The 16,206-nt window shown below is 45.5% G+C and overlaps 1 protein-coding gene across 8 annotated transcripts in view; it reads left to right on the forward strand.

Annotated features, from left to right (window-relative positions):
• Positions 1–16,206, forward strand: part of SIDT1 (SID1 transmembrane family member 1) — a 106,181-nt gene that overhangs the window by 39,065 nt on the left and 50,910 nt on the right. For 4 of the 8 annotated variants that reach the window (XM_008266930.4, XM_051819041.2, XM_051819040.2 and 1 more), the window contains exons 3-4: positions 967–1,137; positions 13,123–13,168. In XM_008266930.4, the coding sequence (XP_008265152.1) occupies positions 967–1,137; positions 13,123–13,168 (217 nt within the window). Of the gene's footprint in view, positions 1–966; positions 1,224–4,691; positions 4,857–13,122; positions 13,169–16,206 lie in introns of those variants that run through there. The other 4 variants (XM_051819042.2, XM_017347085.3, XM_051819043.2 and 1 more) reach the window with 4 other exon arrangements.

Genomic DNA, 16,206 nt, shown 5'->3' on the forward strand with positions numbered 1-16,206 from the left:
GGCAACAGCATTTGGTTTTCTTCAGTGTCCTAGACTTACTCGGTCATTTCCCTGGTGAAAGGAGAAATCAGACATTTGGACTGTTGAGAGACGATGCATGCGAAGTGCAGACATAACGCAGACCTTGACAGGTTCAGCTCTGTTCAATATCCATCCTCTTTGAATTTAAGATTAGCACTCTACCTAGATTTGCAGCCCCTGGAAGAACTTTTGACATTTAAAAATTCTACCATGAGATTTTGTGGCTCTTGGTTGGATAATGATTGTCCAATAGGCATCCAATGGGCCAGGACCAGCACTCAACATAAATGAGTGACACCTCCACCGTTCTTCAAAATGTCACCCACGCATGGGTTCTTCCTTCAGTCATATTTATTAAGCACTACTAAGTGGTGGGTGCTGGGAAGACGACAAAATCCCAGTCTTCCTGGAGTTTATATTTTCGCAGGGGAGAGCTACAGAGGGCACGATAGAACTTCCAGGAAGGCATACAGAAACAGGCATGTAGCGAGGTGTTCCATCACTTCTCAAAGGCTGAGGAATTTGAGGGTTGAAATGGTGACTCCAGTGGCCTTGATTTGAACTCTGAGACTTTCTTTCCTCCTTATTTTGGAAAAAGTTGAAAGAGTGGCAAAAAAGAATCAACTGGCTGTTTTATCAAGACAATCCCCCTTCAAAAGGTGGTATTTTTTTTTTCATCACTGAGTCCGGGGGGATGGCTGAATGTAACATAAATGTTGTGTCAATGCACTGGTCAGTCCAGAGCAGGCCTCGTGTCCCTGTTATTTCACATGAACTAGTGCCAACAAGACTGGTGATAAAATTACTATTGATAGGTCCAGTCCGAAATTTAGGATGCAACGACTTGAAAGCAAATTTGGAGAGAAGTGAGATGACAGACTTCTTTCCCTGCTACCTGCTAAGTCTTCCTTGTTCCTGGTGTTTCTTTCTTTCTACCGGCCGTAGATACCAGAGAAGCTACAACTACCAGGAAGTGAGCCGCACGTTATGTCCCTCAGAAGCAACCAACGAGACAGGACCTTTGACACAACTGATATTTGTAGATGTGGCATCCATGGCACCACTCGGTGCTCACTACAAACTGCTGGTCACCAAGATCAAGCACTTCCAGCTGCGGTAAGCAGGACTCGCTGTGGCCTTCCCGTCCCCCTGTCTGCTCTTTCTGTGGCTCAGGACGCTCAGTTCAGCTTCCTTCCTTACAGGTGAGCACTCTAGAAGGAAGCCATCCACCTAGCATCCTGTGTTAGCATACTTGGGCAGCAGAGCCTCCATCTTTGCAAGAGAGAGATAGCACGGGCATGGTGCAGAGGGTTAACAGCAGTGAGTCTCATAGGTCTGTCTGCTTAAGGGACCCTCCTCCCTCTGTGGTGCCGGCAAGAATTACCTGTGATTGGGTTCCTTTGTATTAGAAACCAGTGCCACACTCCTAAAGGGAGTCTTTTTTTTTTTTTTTTTTTTAAGGAAGGCTTTGAGCTATTCTTCCTATCCTTATTGTTATTGCAGGTTGGGAAAGTAGGTAGGGATGTGACCTCTTTGGAGTGCCTTGTATTATTTTTGTCCCTGATTTTTTTAAAAAATAACACAAACCCACAAGCCTACTAGAAAAAAAATAAACACGAGATTCAGTTATATCACCAAAGAGGCTACCTAAATGGTAAAAAAAACAAATAAACAAAAACCCAGCCTCATTAGATATCAAAAATATAAATTAAGAAGTGGGTGCTTGGCCCAGCATTAAGATGCTACTTGGGATGCCTGCATCTCCATCAGACTGCCTGGGTTCAAGTCTCAGATCTGCTTCTGATTGCTGATAATATGTAACCTAGGAGGCAGCAGCTATTGGCTCAAGTAGTTGTGTCCCTGCCATTCATGTGGGAGATCTGAATTTAGTTCCCAGCTGTTGTAGGCATTGGGGGAATAAAGCCAGTGGATAGAGACTCTCTCTCTCTCTCTCTGTCTCTCTTTGTGTGTGTGTGTATGTGCCTGTGTGTGTATGTGTGTCTCTCTGCCTTCCAAACAAATAAAATTAAGGAATAATAAATGCAAGTTGAAACCATTGCAACTGTCAACTTTCTATAATTTAAAAGGCTTGATAATGCAATTCCATTTTTGTTATATGCCCAACTCCTAGCTATATAATTGTGGAAAATACTACACAACAATATAAAGGAACAGGCTATGCATATGCCAGACAGCACGGATAAATCTCACAAGGTAAAGCAAAAGAAGCCAAACAAAAAGGATTCACGCTGTTTGATTCCATTTATATAAACTTTGAAAACCAGGTAGAACTATTCTGTAGTGTTAGAAGTCAGGATAATAGTACCTTTGGTTAGAAAATTAGTATATGGTTATGTTTATCTAGTGATCATTCATCCGAATATATGCTTATAATGGGTATTATTTTCTTCATTGTTATAGTACAATAAAAAGTTAACTTTAAAAATCAGAATATTTAAAATAGTATATGCTACTTATCAGAATGTTCTGTTCTGTTCTAAATCTCTCTTGAAATTCTCTAAAGCAGTTTTTAAAGAGGTCTGAATCTACTGGAGTTGTTAATATGAACCAAGTGTTTACTCTGGTCTTCCCTACACTCGTTGACATAGGGCAATGCTCATAGAGACAGATGGGCACACGGCTAAATGAATGGTCAGAAGGATAGAGATGTAATGACACCATTTATCCCTTCATTAATTCTGGTATTGAAAGGGATGATGTGATCATTTCAAGAGTGAGGACATTCCCTCCCACTTCCTCCACAACCCCCATCCCGCAAAAAAAAAAAAAAAAAAAAAGCAGAAAACAGATTCTCTGGTGGGTAAAATGGACCCAATCAAATCAGTCTTCAGAGGTAGAGAGGAGTAGACACTAGTACAGTTTTTAAAGTCCCCTGGATGATTCTAATGTTTAGAAATGAGAACAACTACCTTTAGGCAATTTCTAAATATGATGCTTACGTCTAATCATTTACAAATCCATGTGTGATACTAAACCGTGTAGGGGCCGGCGCTGTGGCTCAATAGGCTAATCCTCTGCCTGCGGCACCAGCACACCAGGTTTTAGTCCCAGTCGGGGCGCTGGTTCTTTCCTGGTCACTCCTCTTCCTGTCCAGCTCTCTGCTGTGGCTTGGGAGTGCAGTGGAGGATGGCCCAAGTGCTTGGGCCCTGCACCCGCATGGGAGACCAGGAGAAGCATCTGGCTCTTGGCTTCGGATCAGTACGGTGCGCCGGCCCCAGTGCGCTGGCTGCAGCAGCCATTGGGGGATGAACCAACGGAAAAGGAAGACCTTTCTCTCTGTCTCTCTCTCACACTATCCACTCTATCTTTCAAAAAAAATAATTAAAAAAAAAAAAAAAAAAAAAAAAAACCATGTGGGGATCATGTTTATACATTTGATGAGGGTAGCAGCCATGACTTGCATAGGGCACAGTGTGAACCTTGGAGAAGACTTGCCTCACAAGATTGGTCTGAATGTCTTTGACCTGGCACTCTCATCTGGTGGCAGTGTACTTGACTTATAAGGTCAATTAGCTGGGAAGTTCATTAGACCCTTTGGAGAACTGAGGTTTGCGAAATGGAGGTCATGCAGTCACAAGTCTGAACAAGTGCTGATGAGTAATCTGCATGCTGGTGAAACTGCAAATATATTCCCTCACCCTGTCTTCCTGTGCTGCTCTTTTTAATACGACTTTGCCTCAGGGCCGGCGCTGTGGCGCAGCGGGTTAACACCCTGGCCTGAAGCGTCGGCATCCCATATAGGCGCGGGTTCTGGTCCCAGCTGCTCCTCTTCCTATCCAGCTCTCTGCTATGGCCTGGGGTAGCAGTAGAAGATGGCCCAAGTCCTTGGGCTGCTGCACCCATGTGGGAGACCTGGAAGAAGCTCCTGGCTTCGGATTGGCGTAGCTCCAGCCGTTGCCGCCCTCTGAGGAGTGAACCAGCAGATGGAAGACCTACCTCTCTCTCTGTCTCTACCTCTCTCTGTAGCTCTTTCAAATAAATAAAACAAATCTTTAAAAAAAATATGTGACTTTGCCTCAGCAACCAACGAGAGCTTTGCAAAATGCACATTTACTGGTGCTTTTTTTTATTTTTATTTTTATTTTTTTTTTGACAGGCAGAGTGGACAGTGAGAGAGAGAGACAGAGAGAGAGGTCTTCCTTTGCTGTTGGTTCACCTTCCAATGGCTGCCGCGGCCGGCGCACCACGCTGATCCGATGGCAGGAGCCAGGTGCTTCTCCTGGTCTCCCATGGGGTGCAGGACCCAAGGACTTGGGCCATCCTCCACTGCACTTCCTGGCCACAGCAGAGAGCTGGCCTGGAAGAGGGGCAACCGGGACAGAATCCGGCGCCCCGACCGGGACTAGAACCTGGTGTGCCGGCGCCGCAAGGCAGAGGATTAGCCTAGTGAGCCGTGGCGCCGGCCTATTTACTGGTGCTTTTGTGATAAGCCTGAAAGGAGATGGTAGCTGAGATATAGCTGTCCCTAGATCCAGTAGCCTTGCTACAGACCCAGAAATCCAGAGGATATGGGTGATGGAGAGGAGCTGAGGATTGTGGGAAGAACTGTGGTGTCGGCATTGTGAAAACATAGAAGAATTAACTCAAAATTCCTAACATTGCAATTTATATCTTACATTTTAAAAAAGATTTCTTTATTTGAATGGCAGAGTGACAGTAAGAGAGAGAGACCTTCCATCAACTGGTTCACCACCCCAGATGGCCGCAATGGCCAAGGCTGAGTCAGCGTGAAGCCAGGAGCCAGGAACTCCATCCAGGTCTCCTATGTGGCTGCTAGAGGCCATCTTCTGCTACTTTCCACCTCTGATTCCCAGGTCTGAGTTCCTATCAACTTAACATGCAAGGTCTGCTATTTGTTTACAACCATTCTGTTGGTATTTATGTTCCCCTAAATATATAGCTTAATTCCATAAAGAATTCATTTTTTAAAATCCATCCATAAAGCATTACTGCCTGCCATCTACCTATCTCCTGCTGCCCTAAACACACACACACACACACAACTTTGCCACTACCTGTTTTCCTCAACTGCAGGACCCTGTGTTGGGTGTTAACAAGGATGTGAAGTCCAGGCAGGGAATGGCAGGCCCCTGAATGAGGGAGTGAAAGGAGTTTAGAAGGGGAGTTGGGAAATTTAGACAAATGTCTGCCTTGAGACTTGGTGTGGGGAATAGATTAGAATGGAACAAAACTCAATGCAGAAAAGTTAGAAGGCCGATGCAGTGGTCCAAATCAATAATGAGGAGGAAAGTTGAAGGATTTAGGAGGTGAAATTGACAAAAATTGTCAATTGGGGAAATAGGAAAATGGGATGGGTCAAGGAAGACACTGAAGCTTAGAAGGGGTGGTACACCCAGTGGAGAATGAGAATTTTGAGGAGGGAAGAAAGAGACAATCAGCTGCCTTTTGGCATGTTGAGTATAAAGTATAGATGTCTGAGAAAGAGGTGGTTATATCCCAGCACAACACTCGGGGGAGAGGCATCCCATCTAAGGGATGGTTTGAGTCGCATCTGCTCCACTTCCAGTCCAGCGTCCTGCTAGTGGCCTGGGAAAGCAGCAGAGAATGGCCCAGGTGCTTGGGCCCTTGCACCTACATGGGAGATCCAGAGGAAGCTCTTGGCTCCTGGCTTCAAATTGGCCCAGCTTCAGCCATTGCTGCCATTTGAGGAGTGAACCAGCGGATGGAAGACCTCTCTCTCTCTCTCTAACTCTGCCTTTCAAATAACTTTTTTTTTCTATTTCTTTTTCTTAGATAATATCTTTCACACATATGGCTTTTTTTTTATTTTTTATTTAATGAATATAAATTTCCAAAGTATGACTCATGGGTTACAATGGCTTCCCCCCCCATACCGTCCCTCCCACCCACAACCCTCCCCTTTCCCACTCCCTCTCCCCTTCCATTCACATCAAGATTCATTTTCGATTATCTTAATATACAGAAGATCAGCTTAGTATACCTTAAGTAAGGATTTCAACAGTTTGCTCCCACACAGAAACATAAAGTGAAAAATAATAGATGATTTTTTTTTAAATGATGACTTTCAAATAACTTTTAAAAATTCTTTTAAAAAGAAAAAGGCAGACCGACAAAGAGAGGAAAAGCAGAAAGATCTTCCATCTACTGGTTCACTCCTCAAATGGCTATAGTGACCAGGTGGGGCTGAGCCAGGCTGAAGCCTGGAATGTAAAACTCTGTCTTTGTCTCCTGCGTGGGTAGTAGGGGCCCAAGTACTCAGGCCGTCTTCCGCTGCCTTCCTGGGCACATTAGCATGGATCAGAAGCATAGCAACCAGGACTTTGACTGGCACTCTGATATGGGCTGTTGGCATAGCAAGTGGTAGTGCCGCAACCCTGGTCCCTAGATCTGATTTTGTTCAATGCTATTTATTTGAGAAGCAGACCAACAGTGAGAGAGAGCGCTCCTATCCACTGGCTCACTCCCCAAAGTCCCACAACAGCCATGGATCTGAAGCCAGGACTCCAAAATTCAATCTGGGGCTGCCATCTGGTTGGCAGGGCCCAAATCCGTAATCTGCCTCCTGCTGCCTCTCAGGATCTGCATCAGGAGGAAGCTGGGATTGGGAATGGAGCTGGAACTCAATCTGGTCCAGGACGCACATGTCTCAAGCACTATCTCCACCTTCCCGTAAGAGAGAGGATGACAATGGCAATGTGGAAGGTGAAGTCAAGGGAAGAAAGATTAGAGGCAAAGAAGCAAATGAAAAGTAATTTGAACAGAGAAGGAGAAAAAAGTACTAGAAATCAAATATATTATGACAGTAACAAGGTTGTAAGGGGAAAAAAGTCAAATATTCCTAATACACAGGTAGGTGTTTCACAAATGCAACAAATAAATGTGGCAGAATGAAAAATAGGCCTGTATGAATCCCTGCAGGCTTCAACCCTCTGCTGGCCCTCTAAGTAGATACCTTGAAGATTTGCAGTGGAGAGAGTGTGAATGAGAAGTGGCAGATTATTTGAGGAAATGAATGGGTAATAGATTTTAGACCATTCTGTTGTGTGCCATGTTATATAATCACCCTTTAGCATTTGGGGGGAGATTTACATTACTTTTGGGGTTCTTTTTTTTCTTGTCAGTGCCACACTACCAAGATGGTGCTTCAGGTGGGGCCAGGTGCATGCAGATTACTTTTACACCAGTAGAACAAATAGGACCTGGTGACCAATCAAATGTGGAAGGTGATAGAAAGGAGAAGGCCAAGATGATGCCTACAGTGAGTGATGTCAGAAGTCTGGTGACACAAGACATGGGGGAGATAGGATCAGGAATGCAACAGTGCTTTCCATAATGATCATGTGCAATTTGAGGTGCTGTAGGGATGGCCAAGTGTGGAAACCTACCAGGTGATCCTATGCTGTAACTGGAGATCAGGAGACAGCTGTGGGACTGGACATAGAGACTGGGCTGACATTTCTGTGGCACTGACATCTACTGAATATGTATTTCCCATGAATATAAGTGGCTAAAGAAAATGAAGAAATGAAGAACAAGACTGTGGGTAACATTCTCAGTTAAGGGATGGCCTGAGAAACAAGAGCTATCAAGAGAGGCTGAAGAGATGCTGCCAGATGTGTGGGAGAAACCCCAAGAAAGCAGGTGTCATGGAGGCTAGGGGAGGAAAGTGTTTTAAGACAGAAAAAGTGATTATGAGTGTCCAATGTGCATGGAGAAATAGAGAGTTGCAGGTGCAATCACTGGATTTAGGCATTCTAAGTTGCCTTGATCTGAATGTTTGTATCCTCAAAATTCATATATTCAAATCCTAACCACAAGGAGGTGGTGCTAGGATGTGGGAGCTGTAGGTGATTAGGTCTTGAAGATGGAGCCCTCAGGAATGGGATTAGCAGAGACTCCTTGCCCTTCTATGTGTGAAGATGCCACAAGAAAATGCTGCCTGTGAGTGAGCAAACCCTCATGAGACACATCTGGGGTCACCTTAAGTCTCAGGCATCCCGGCCTCCAGAACTGCGAGGAATAAGTTTCCGTCATTTTAAGCCACTTAGTTTATGGTATTTTGTTCTAACTGTCCAAAAAGACTATGACACGGGTGAATGTTATCCTAAGTACAGGCAATTTCAGGGCGATGATGGGGAGAAAATCCTGATAGGGAAGATAGAGGAAAGAATGAGCAAAAGGTGAAAGTAAAGATTTATGTATTTATTTGAAAGGTAGAGTGAGAAAGGAATAGAGATGGGGGAGAGGGAGAGGGAGAGGGAAAGGGAGAGAGAGAGAGGCCATCCACTGGGTAACTCCCCAAATATCCACAGTGGCAATGGTTAAGGCTACACCAGGCTGAAGCCAGGGGCCCAGAACTACAGCCAAGTCTCTCATGTGGGTGGCAGAGACTCAAGTACTTGAGCCATCATTTGCTGCCTCCCAGACACATTAGCAAGAACCAGATCAAAAGCAGAGCAGCAGGGACTAAAACCAGGACTTTGATATGGGATGCAGGTATCTCAAGCAGCAACTTAACCTGCTGCACCACACTACCCAACCCGAAAACACTCATTTAAGGAGCTGGTTTGTGAAAGAGAGGAAGGACATAAGATGCTATTAAAGGAGGGAGATATGAGGATAAGGCATGGATTTTGTTGGAGAGTTTTGTTTAATTGCTATTTATTTTTTTAATTTATTTTTTATTTTTTATTTTTGACAGGCAGAGTGGTCAGTGAGAGAGAGACAGAGAGAAAGGTCTTCCTTTGCTGTTGGTTCACCCTCCAATGGCCGCTACGGCCGGCGCGCTGCGGCCTGCACATCGCACTGATCTGAAGCCAGGAGCCAGGTGCTTCTCCTGGTCTCCCATGGGGTGCAGGACCCAAGGACTTGGGCCATCCTCCACTGCACTCCCGGGCCATAGCAGAGAGCTGGCCTGGAAGAGGGGCAACCGGGACAGAATCCAGCACCCCAACCGGGACTAGAACCCGGTGTGCTGGCACCGCAAGGCAGAGGATTAGCCTATTGAGCCACGGCGCTGGCCCTAATTACTATTTATTTTTGAAATGGTTGAAATGAGTATATTTATAAGTGAAGGGGTAGGGTAGAACGGCTGATTCAGTTCATGGGCAGGTCGGATATTTGTAGAAGGAAAAGATTTAGCTCACGAGTAAATTTATATTTATACCGTGAGGATGACGCACAGAGGTTATAGAGGGTCGGTGGAAGGGTTGGGCGGGTGTAGGGCAGCCATGACAGGGGGCAGTCAGATGACAGAGAATGGCACTCAAAGTCCATAGTTCAGGTAGGTAACAGGGATCTTTTCCTCCACCAAAGCAGGAGGCTTGAGCACCCAGTAGGACATGTATCCGGGACTTGCTAATAAAAGATGACTAAGACGCTGGACTCTCCTCGTGCTCCCTGGGCCGTACCTCAGAACTGATGGAACTTCTGTCCCTACCTCTCTTTCCACCTCTCCCCTGCCTTCTCATCCTTGCTTCTTTTTTTTTCTATCATATTGCTTTCCTGTCTTCTTTCTTTCTTTCTTTCTTTCTTTCTTTCTTTCTTTCTTTCTTTCTTTCTTTCTTTCTTTCTTTCTTTCTTTCTTTCTTTTGACAGGCAGAGTTAGACAGTGAGAGAGAGAGAGACAGAGAAAGGTCTTCCTTTCCGTTGGTTCACCCCCCAAATGGCTGCTGCGGCTGGCGCGCTGTGGCCGGTACGCTTCGCTGATCCGAAGCCAGGAGCCAAGTGCTTCCTTCTGGTCTCCCATGCGGGTGCAGGGCCCAAGCACTTGGGCCATCCTCCACTGCCTTCCCGGGCCACAGCCGAGAGCTGGACTGGAAGAGGAGCAACTGGGACAGGACTGGCGCCCCAACCAAGACTAGAACCTGGTGTGCCAGCGCCGCAGGCAGAGGATTAGCCTAGTGAGCTGCGGCGCCGGCCTCCTGTATATATTTCTTCACTCTCTTGCTTGCTCCCCATGGGCCGCTCTACCCCATCTTCTCCGTGTCCCGTGTATCTGTATCTCTGTCTCTGCTGACTCCATCTGTTTTTCTCTTCCCTACTTGCTCAAAAGAGGGAAACAAAACTGGTGTTTAGTGTCTTATCTTTATTGAATAAACACGTTTCCTGTGTTTAATTTTGAAAACAACATAAGGTGAAATTTGGATACTTCTTTCCCTGAAGGGAAAGGTGCATTTGAGTTTCAGTCAGCTTTGTTCCAACGGTTAATGGCCCTTGATAAAAAATTATCCTCCTCCGCCTCTGCTAGGGACCATGGGAGGGAAACAGAGCGGTTCATCTGCCACAGACACAGTGTTTATTTTGCACACACTGTTCACTGGACAGAGATCTTTAATGTGATCATCTCAGAATAATATGTTTTCAAAGTTTGCAGGTATTTTGCCAGAAAATAAAACATAAAAGAACAAGAAAAAAAAATGGAAAATGCATCTCAGTGTCCACAATGAAATTCAAATGTGGGAGTGGGAGTGGGTTAAAAGCCACATTTTTGACCCAAGCAAACAGGTGGTTTCAGGAAATCTCATGCGCTCTATTGCCAGCCAAGAAAATCACTGCCCTCTTGGTTCCCATGAGGTGGCCACAAATAGAGCTGAAACTCCCTGTTGCCTGGTGACAGCGGGTGACACTCCCCCAGACTGCTGGAAAGGACTTCCCAGGCCACACGCAGCACGGCTGGGTCTGGCTCTGGCTGTGGACTCCAGGTGCAGAAACTCAACTGAGTTTGACGTTGACTTTGACTTCTTCCTTTGTTTTTAATTTTATTTATTGTATTTACTTGAAAGGGAGAGAACTGGTTCACTCCCCAAATGCCCACAACAGCTAGGGCTGAGCCAGGCTGAAGCCAGGAGCCAAGAATTCTACCCAGGTCTCCTGCATGGGTGATTGGACTCATGTACTTGAACCATCCATCACCTGCTGCCTCCCAGGGGGCTTATTAAGAGGAAACTGGAATCAGAAGTGGAGCAGGGACTGAAACCCAGGGACTCTGATATGGGACAAAAGCACCCTAGGTGGCTTCTGCTGATTTTTCAAAAGGTTAATTTATTTATTTGAAAGTCAGAGAGAGGGAGAGAGATCAAGGGAGATGGGGAGAGGGAGAGAGCTTCCATTCACTGGTTCACTCCCTAGCTAGCCACAATGGCCAGTGCTGGACCAGGCCAAAGCCAGGAGCTTTATCCTGGTCTCCAGTATGGGTGCAGGAACCCAAGTACTTGGGTCATTCCCCACTGCTTTTCCCAAGCCATCAGCAGGGAGTGTGGAACAGCCAGGACACGAACCAGTGCCCATATGGAATCACTTTAATCAGTGATTTTGCCTGCTATGTCACAATGCCAAGCCCCTAGGTAGCTTCTTTTTTTTTTTTTTTTTAAGGATTTATTTTATTTATTTGAAAGAGTTACAGAAAGAGGCAGAGACAGAGAGAGAGAGGTCTTCTGTCCACTGGTTCACTCCCCAGATGGCCACAACAGCCAGAGCTGTGCCGATCCAAAGCCAGGAGCCAGGAGTCTCTTCCAGGTTTCTCATGCAGGTGCAGGGGCTCAAGGACTTGGGTCATCTTCTACTGCTTTCCCAGGCTATAGCAGAGAGCTGGACCGGAAGAGGAGCAGCCAGGACTAGAAACAGCGCCCATATGGGATGCCAGCGCTTCAGGCCAGGGTGTTAACCCACTGTGCCACAGCGCCGGTCCCCCTAGGTAGCTTCTTAACCATTGTGCCAAACACCTGCCCCAACTATAGCTTTTTTAGGTAACTTAAGGCCAGAAATTTTCTGCTGTGGTCAGCAGAATCATCCCTAGAATTGATGATGAGTTCTACTGAAAATAAATATATAAAAATTTCATACCTTGCTCTGAGCTAAATTCTGAGCTTAGTCTGACCACAGTTTAAATTATGGTCATTACCTTTATAAAATGTGTTCACATTTGATGACTTCGATATAGTACTTTTAATTAAACACTCTTTAAATGTCTTGAAATACACTTTCTAAAGGAATTTGTAATTTTCAAAAAATTATTCAGTTTTTGTAAAAGAAAAATTAGCAATGGAAAGAAAGTGTCTTCAGGGACCAGTGTTGTGGCATAGCTGATAAAGCCTCTACCTGCAACGCCAGCATCCCATATGGGCACGGCTTGAGTCCTGGCTGCTCTACTTCTGATCCAGCTCCCTGCTAGTGCACCTGGGAGAGCAGCAGAGGGTGGCCCAAGTCCTCCAACCCTATAGCCACGTGGGAGACCCAGAGGAAGCTCCAGCCTCCTGATTTCAACCTGGCCCCAGGCCCAGCTGTTGTGGCCATTTGGAGAATGATCCAGTGGATGGAAGATTCACACCCCCCCCCGCCCCGAAACTCTGCCTTTCGAATAAATAAATGAAATTAAGAAAAGAAAAAAGAAAAAAAGAACAGGAGGAGGGATCTTGAACCTGCATTTTCTGTCACTTTTAGCCTTCATGCTTAATTGTAAATTAATTTAATTAAGAGAATACAAAGGCAAAAATGTTTACAAAAGTAAACGAAGTGCTTACTTATATAGGTGTGACTTCATAGGTATTGCAAGATATAAAAAGTAACCTGGAGACAGGCTGTTGGCCTGGTAGTTAAGACACCAGTCACAGTGCCTGCATCCACCAGGAAGAGCCTAAATTTAGTCCCCAGCTTTGGCTCCTGCTTATAGCTCCCTGGTAATGCAGCTCCTGGGGAGCAGTGATGACAGCTCAAGTACTCAGGTTCCTACCACCCATGTGGGAGACCTGGATTGAATTCCGCAGCCCTGGCCTGGACCCCTGGCTGTTCCAGGCATTTGGTGAGAGAAGCAGGTGGGCACTAGCTCACTCGCTCTTCGTGCGCACTCTCTCTCTTGTGCTCTCTCTCCCCCACACAATCACACACAGACACACACCTGCTCTTCCTCAATTTGATCATTCCTGAGAGTTGAAACCACGGAGTCCCTGGGCGGTTTACTGTGTGAGTCTGATGGCACCAGAACTCCCTCACAGAGGGCCAGTTTAAGGTGACTTTCTTTTAAATAAATGTTTCACTTGCTCTGACTTATGTTTTTGTCTTAACTTTCCCTCCTTTCCTTTCTCCACTTATGCCTCTCAGGACGAATGTTGCCTTTCACTTCACTGCCAGCCCCTCTCAACCTCAGGTAAGTGAGGGGATCCAGGAGTGGGCAAGATCCCACCGTTGGTGTTGCCCCAAGAAACCACAGTGAAGACAGGTAGAGCCAGTGTGTGGTGTTTACCCTGATCTTTCAGAATTGCACATTTGCTTGTTTTCTGGAATGCTGCTTGTGTTAATGGGATTTTGGAACCAACATTTAATCTTATCACCTTAATGGGTATGATGTGGAAGGCATGAGATTTGTTTTCAAATGCTCCTTGGTTTAACCTTCCTGGAAAAAACTGTGTCTGCTATGCACCAAGCGGAGTGTTAGACTATATGAGGTGCTGGGAACACCAGGATAAAGAAGAGAGAAGCAGCTGTGCCACATGGATCTGGGAGTTGGGATGGTGCTCTTACCTGACACCAGATATGAAGATAACTAATTGACCTAGAAACACAGTTAAAAACTAGGAAGACATTTGTCTCCATGAAGTTATGAGGGGGAACAAAATAGTTTCTTTTGTCATTAAGGAAGAACAGGAATGTTGACCAAAAGTGTTAGGAGAATTAGATATTTTTGTTGTGCTCTCCTTTAAACCATGATCATAAACTGAATGAATACATGAACACTTGAAATCAGGCTCTCTCTCTGGAGACATGCCTAGCTACCTTTTTTCCTTCATCGCTTCTGAAAGAGTAAAATCTATACAACAGCAAGTTTAAAACATTAATGTCCTGATATTTATTGTAAATTTTCCAAAGGATGTGACATAGCTTTGGTCTATGAAGTCTTCACACTGCACAAGAATGCACTGCCGCCCAGTGGAGGAGAGGGCCACCAGCCTGTAATCCATTGTCCTTAACATTTGTGAACATTTAGTTTCAAGAAAGACAGCATTTAGAAAGTGTTGGTGACCAGGTGCAATAGGATATACCTAGCAGAATGGAGGAACATCTTACCCCTAAATAAAGGAAGAGTACAGTCTACTAGTCCAGTTCAGTCTACTAGTTCAGTTCACACTGAACATTGTATGCAGTCACACTATAATAGAATTGTCTATAGACTGAAAATCAGTGATAGTTACACATTAAGGCTTAATTTTATTTTGAAAATCATGTTAATATTAAAAAGCATGAATAATTTTATATACGCCCTAAATAGAATAAAATATGTTCAGAACAGACTAATATTTATGAAAGACTTTACTCTGAACTGTTCCCACTTTGGCCCTGTGTTTACATCTTCTTTGGTTGCAAGAAAGGTTTTTCTGTTTCTATAAACTCATCTAGGTAGTTGCACATTCTCAGGAACTTTTTGTCACTCACTGTCTGCCTCTGTTTCTGTACACAGAAGCAAGCTGTAGAAACTGGGCAGGAAGTCAGGCCCCACGTGGTGATTTTTAGCTTAAACTCCAGTCATTGCTTTGAGTACTTGTCATGTGCTTCTTTCTGGTAAAAGTGGATTGTGAGGACAGCAGCCAAAAATATTTATTTGGGGTTATGGTAATTTAGAAATAAAGAAGGTGGGCCGGCGCCGCGGCTCACTAGGCTAATCCTCCGCCTTGCGGCGCCGGCACACCGGGTTCTAGTCCCGGTCGGGGCGCCGGTTCTGTCCCGGTCGCCCCTCTTCCAGGCCAGCCCTCTGCTGTGGCCAGGGAGTGCAGTGGAGGATGGCCCAGGTGCTTGGGCCCTGCACCCCATGGGAGACCAGGAGAAGCACCTGACTCCTGCCTTTGGATCAGTGCAGTGCGCTGGCCGCGGCGGCCATTGGAGGGTGAACCAACGGCAAAGGAAGACCTTTCTCTCTGTCTCTCTCTCTCACTGTCCACTCTGCCTGTCAAAAAAAAAGAGAAAGAAATAAATAAAGAAGGTGGATAATACTTTCACATATAGATAAGGCTTCAGTAGGTGTCGCTCCCCCTCTTCGTGGAGGAACGACACTAAGCCCTGCCTAGGCTTCATATCCGAGTCACGGCACCATTATGTCGCTCCCCCTCTTCATGGAGGAACGACACTAAGTACTGCCTAGGCTTCATATCCGAGTCACGGCACCATTATGTCGCTCCCCCTCTTCGTGGAGGAGCAACACTGAACCCTGCGCTGTTCTTTCGTCTGCTCGGCCCTCCCCGGGTTTGCTGCTGGTTCTTCCCGGGTTGGCTACTATCCCTTCCACCTCCGTGGAAGGGCAGTTCCCCCTGGCCACATTCCCCACTTCCGCAGGGGAGCGGCACACCGCCGGCCGGCTCTTCTCGGGGGCTGCACGGGTTCCCTTAGATGTTCCCCATAGATGTTCCCCGTGCATGCCGTCTCTCTCCTCCTTTATAGTCCTCCTCCGCCAATCCCAACTCGGCTGCCCACACGCCGAGTACGCTGCTCTCCAATCAGGAGCAAGTCCTACAGTTAATTGGTTGAACTGGAGGCAGCTGTGCAGAAGCTGTTTACTTCTCTCCCAGCGCCATATTGTGGGAGAGCAGATGCATAGAATAAGTCCTAATTCGAGTAACTTAGTCTAGTCCGGATTGCTCCCCAAGTAGGTGTCTACTGCTTGTACAAAACCAGTATGGGAATATATATATATATATATATATATATATATATATATGATGTTTATCACTGCTCGCAGTAATCACAGTAATTTTCTGGAGTAATAATGTATGGTTTCCTTGAGAATCAAGAATACCTCTTGGGAATTCTAGACTGCTCACCTTTAGGAGAACCCTATATTATATCTATTTAAATCAAGGTCCAAATGAGTTTGGTTCTTTGGAGGTGTGACTGTCGGTTACAACACGTGAACTTCCAGACAGCAGTGTTAACGACACTCTTTCATCTTGAGATGAATTTTTTTCCCACTGGAAACCTTTGGATTATGAAAAACATTCTGTTTTTATTGCCTGATTCTCAAAAACAGGTTTAGTAAAGAGGACGTTAACAACGTTAAGGCTTAGCATGTTTTGTCTTTAGAGGCGATATATTTATTTGTACCAGGATATGGGGTTTGTCTGGGTTGGTGTCCTCAAAATCTTTTTTTTTTTAAGATTTATTTATTTATTTGAAAGGCAGAGGTAGAGAGAGAGGGAA

Source organism: Oryctolagus cuniculus, chromosome 4, assembly GCF_964237555.1.
Source record: "Oryctolagus cuniculus chromosome 4, mOryCun1.1, whole genome shotgun sequence".
NCBI classification, from domain to species: Eukaryota; Metazoa; Chordata; class Mammalia; order Lagomorpha; family Leporidae; genus Oryctolagus; species Oryctolagus cuniculus.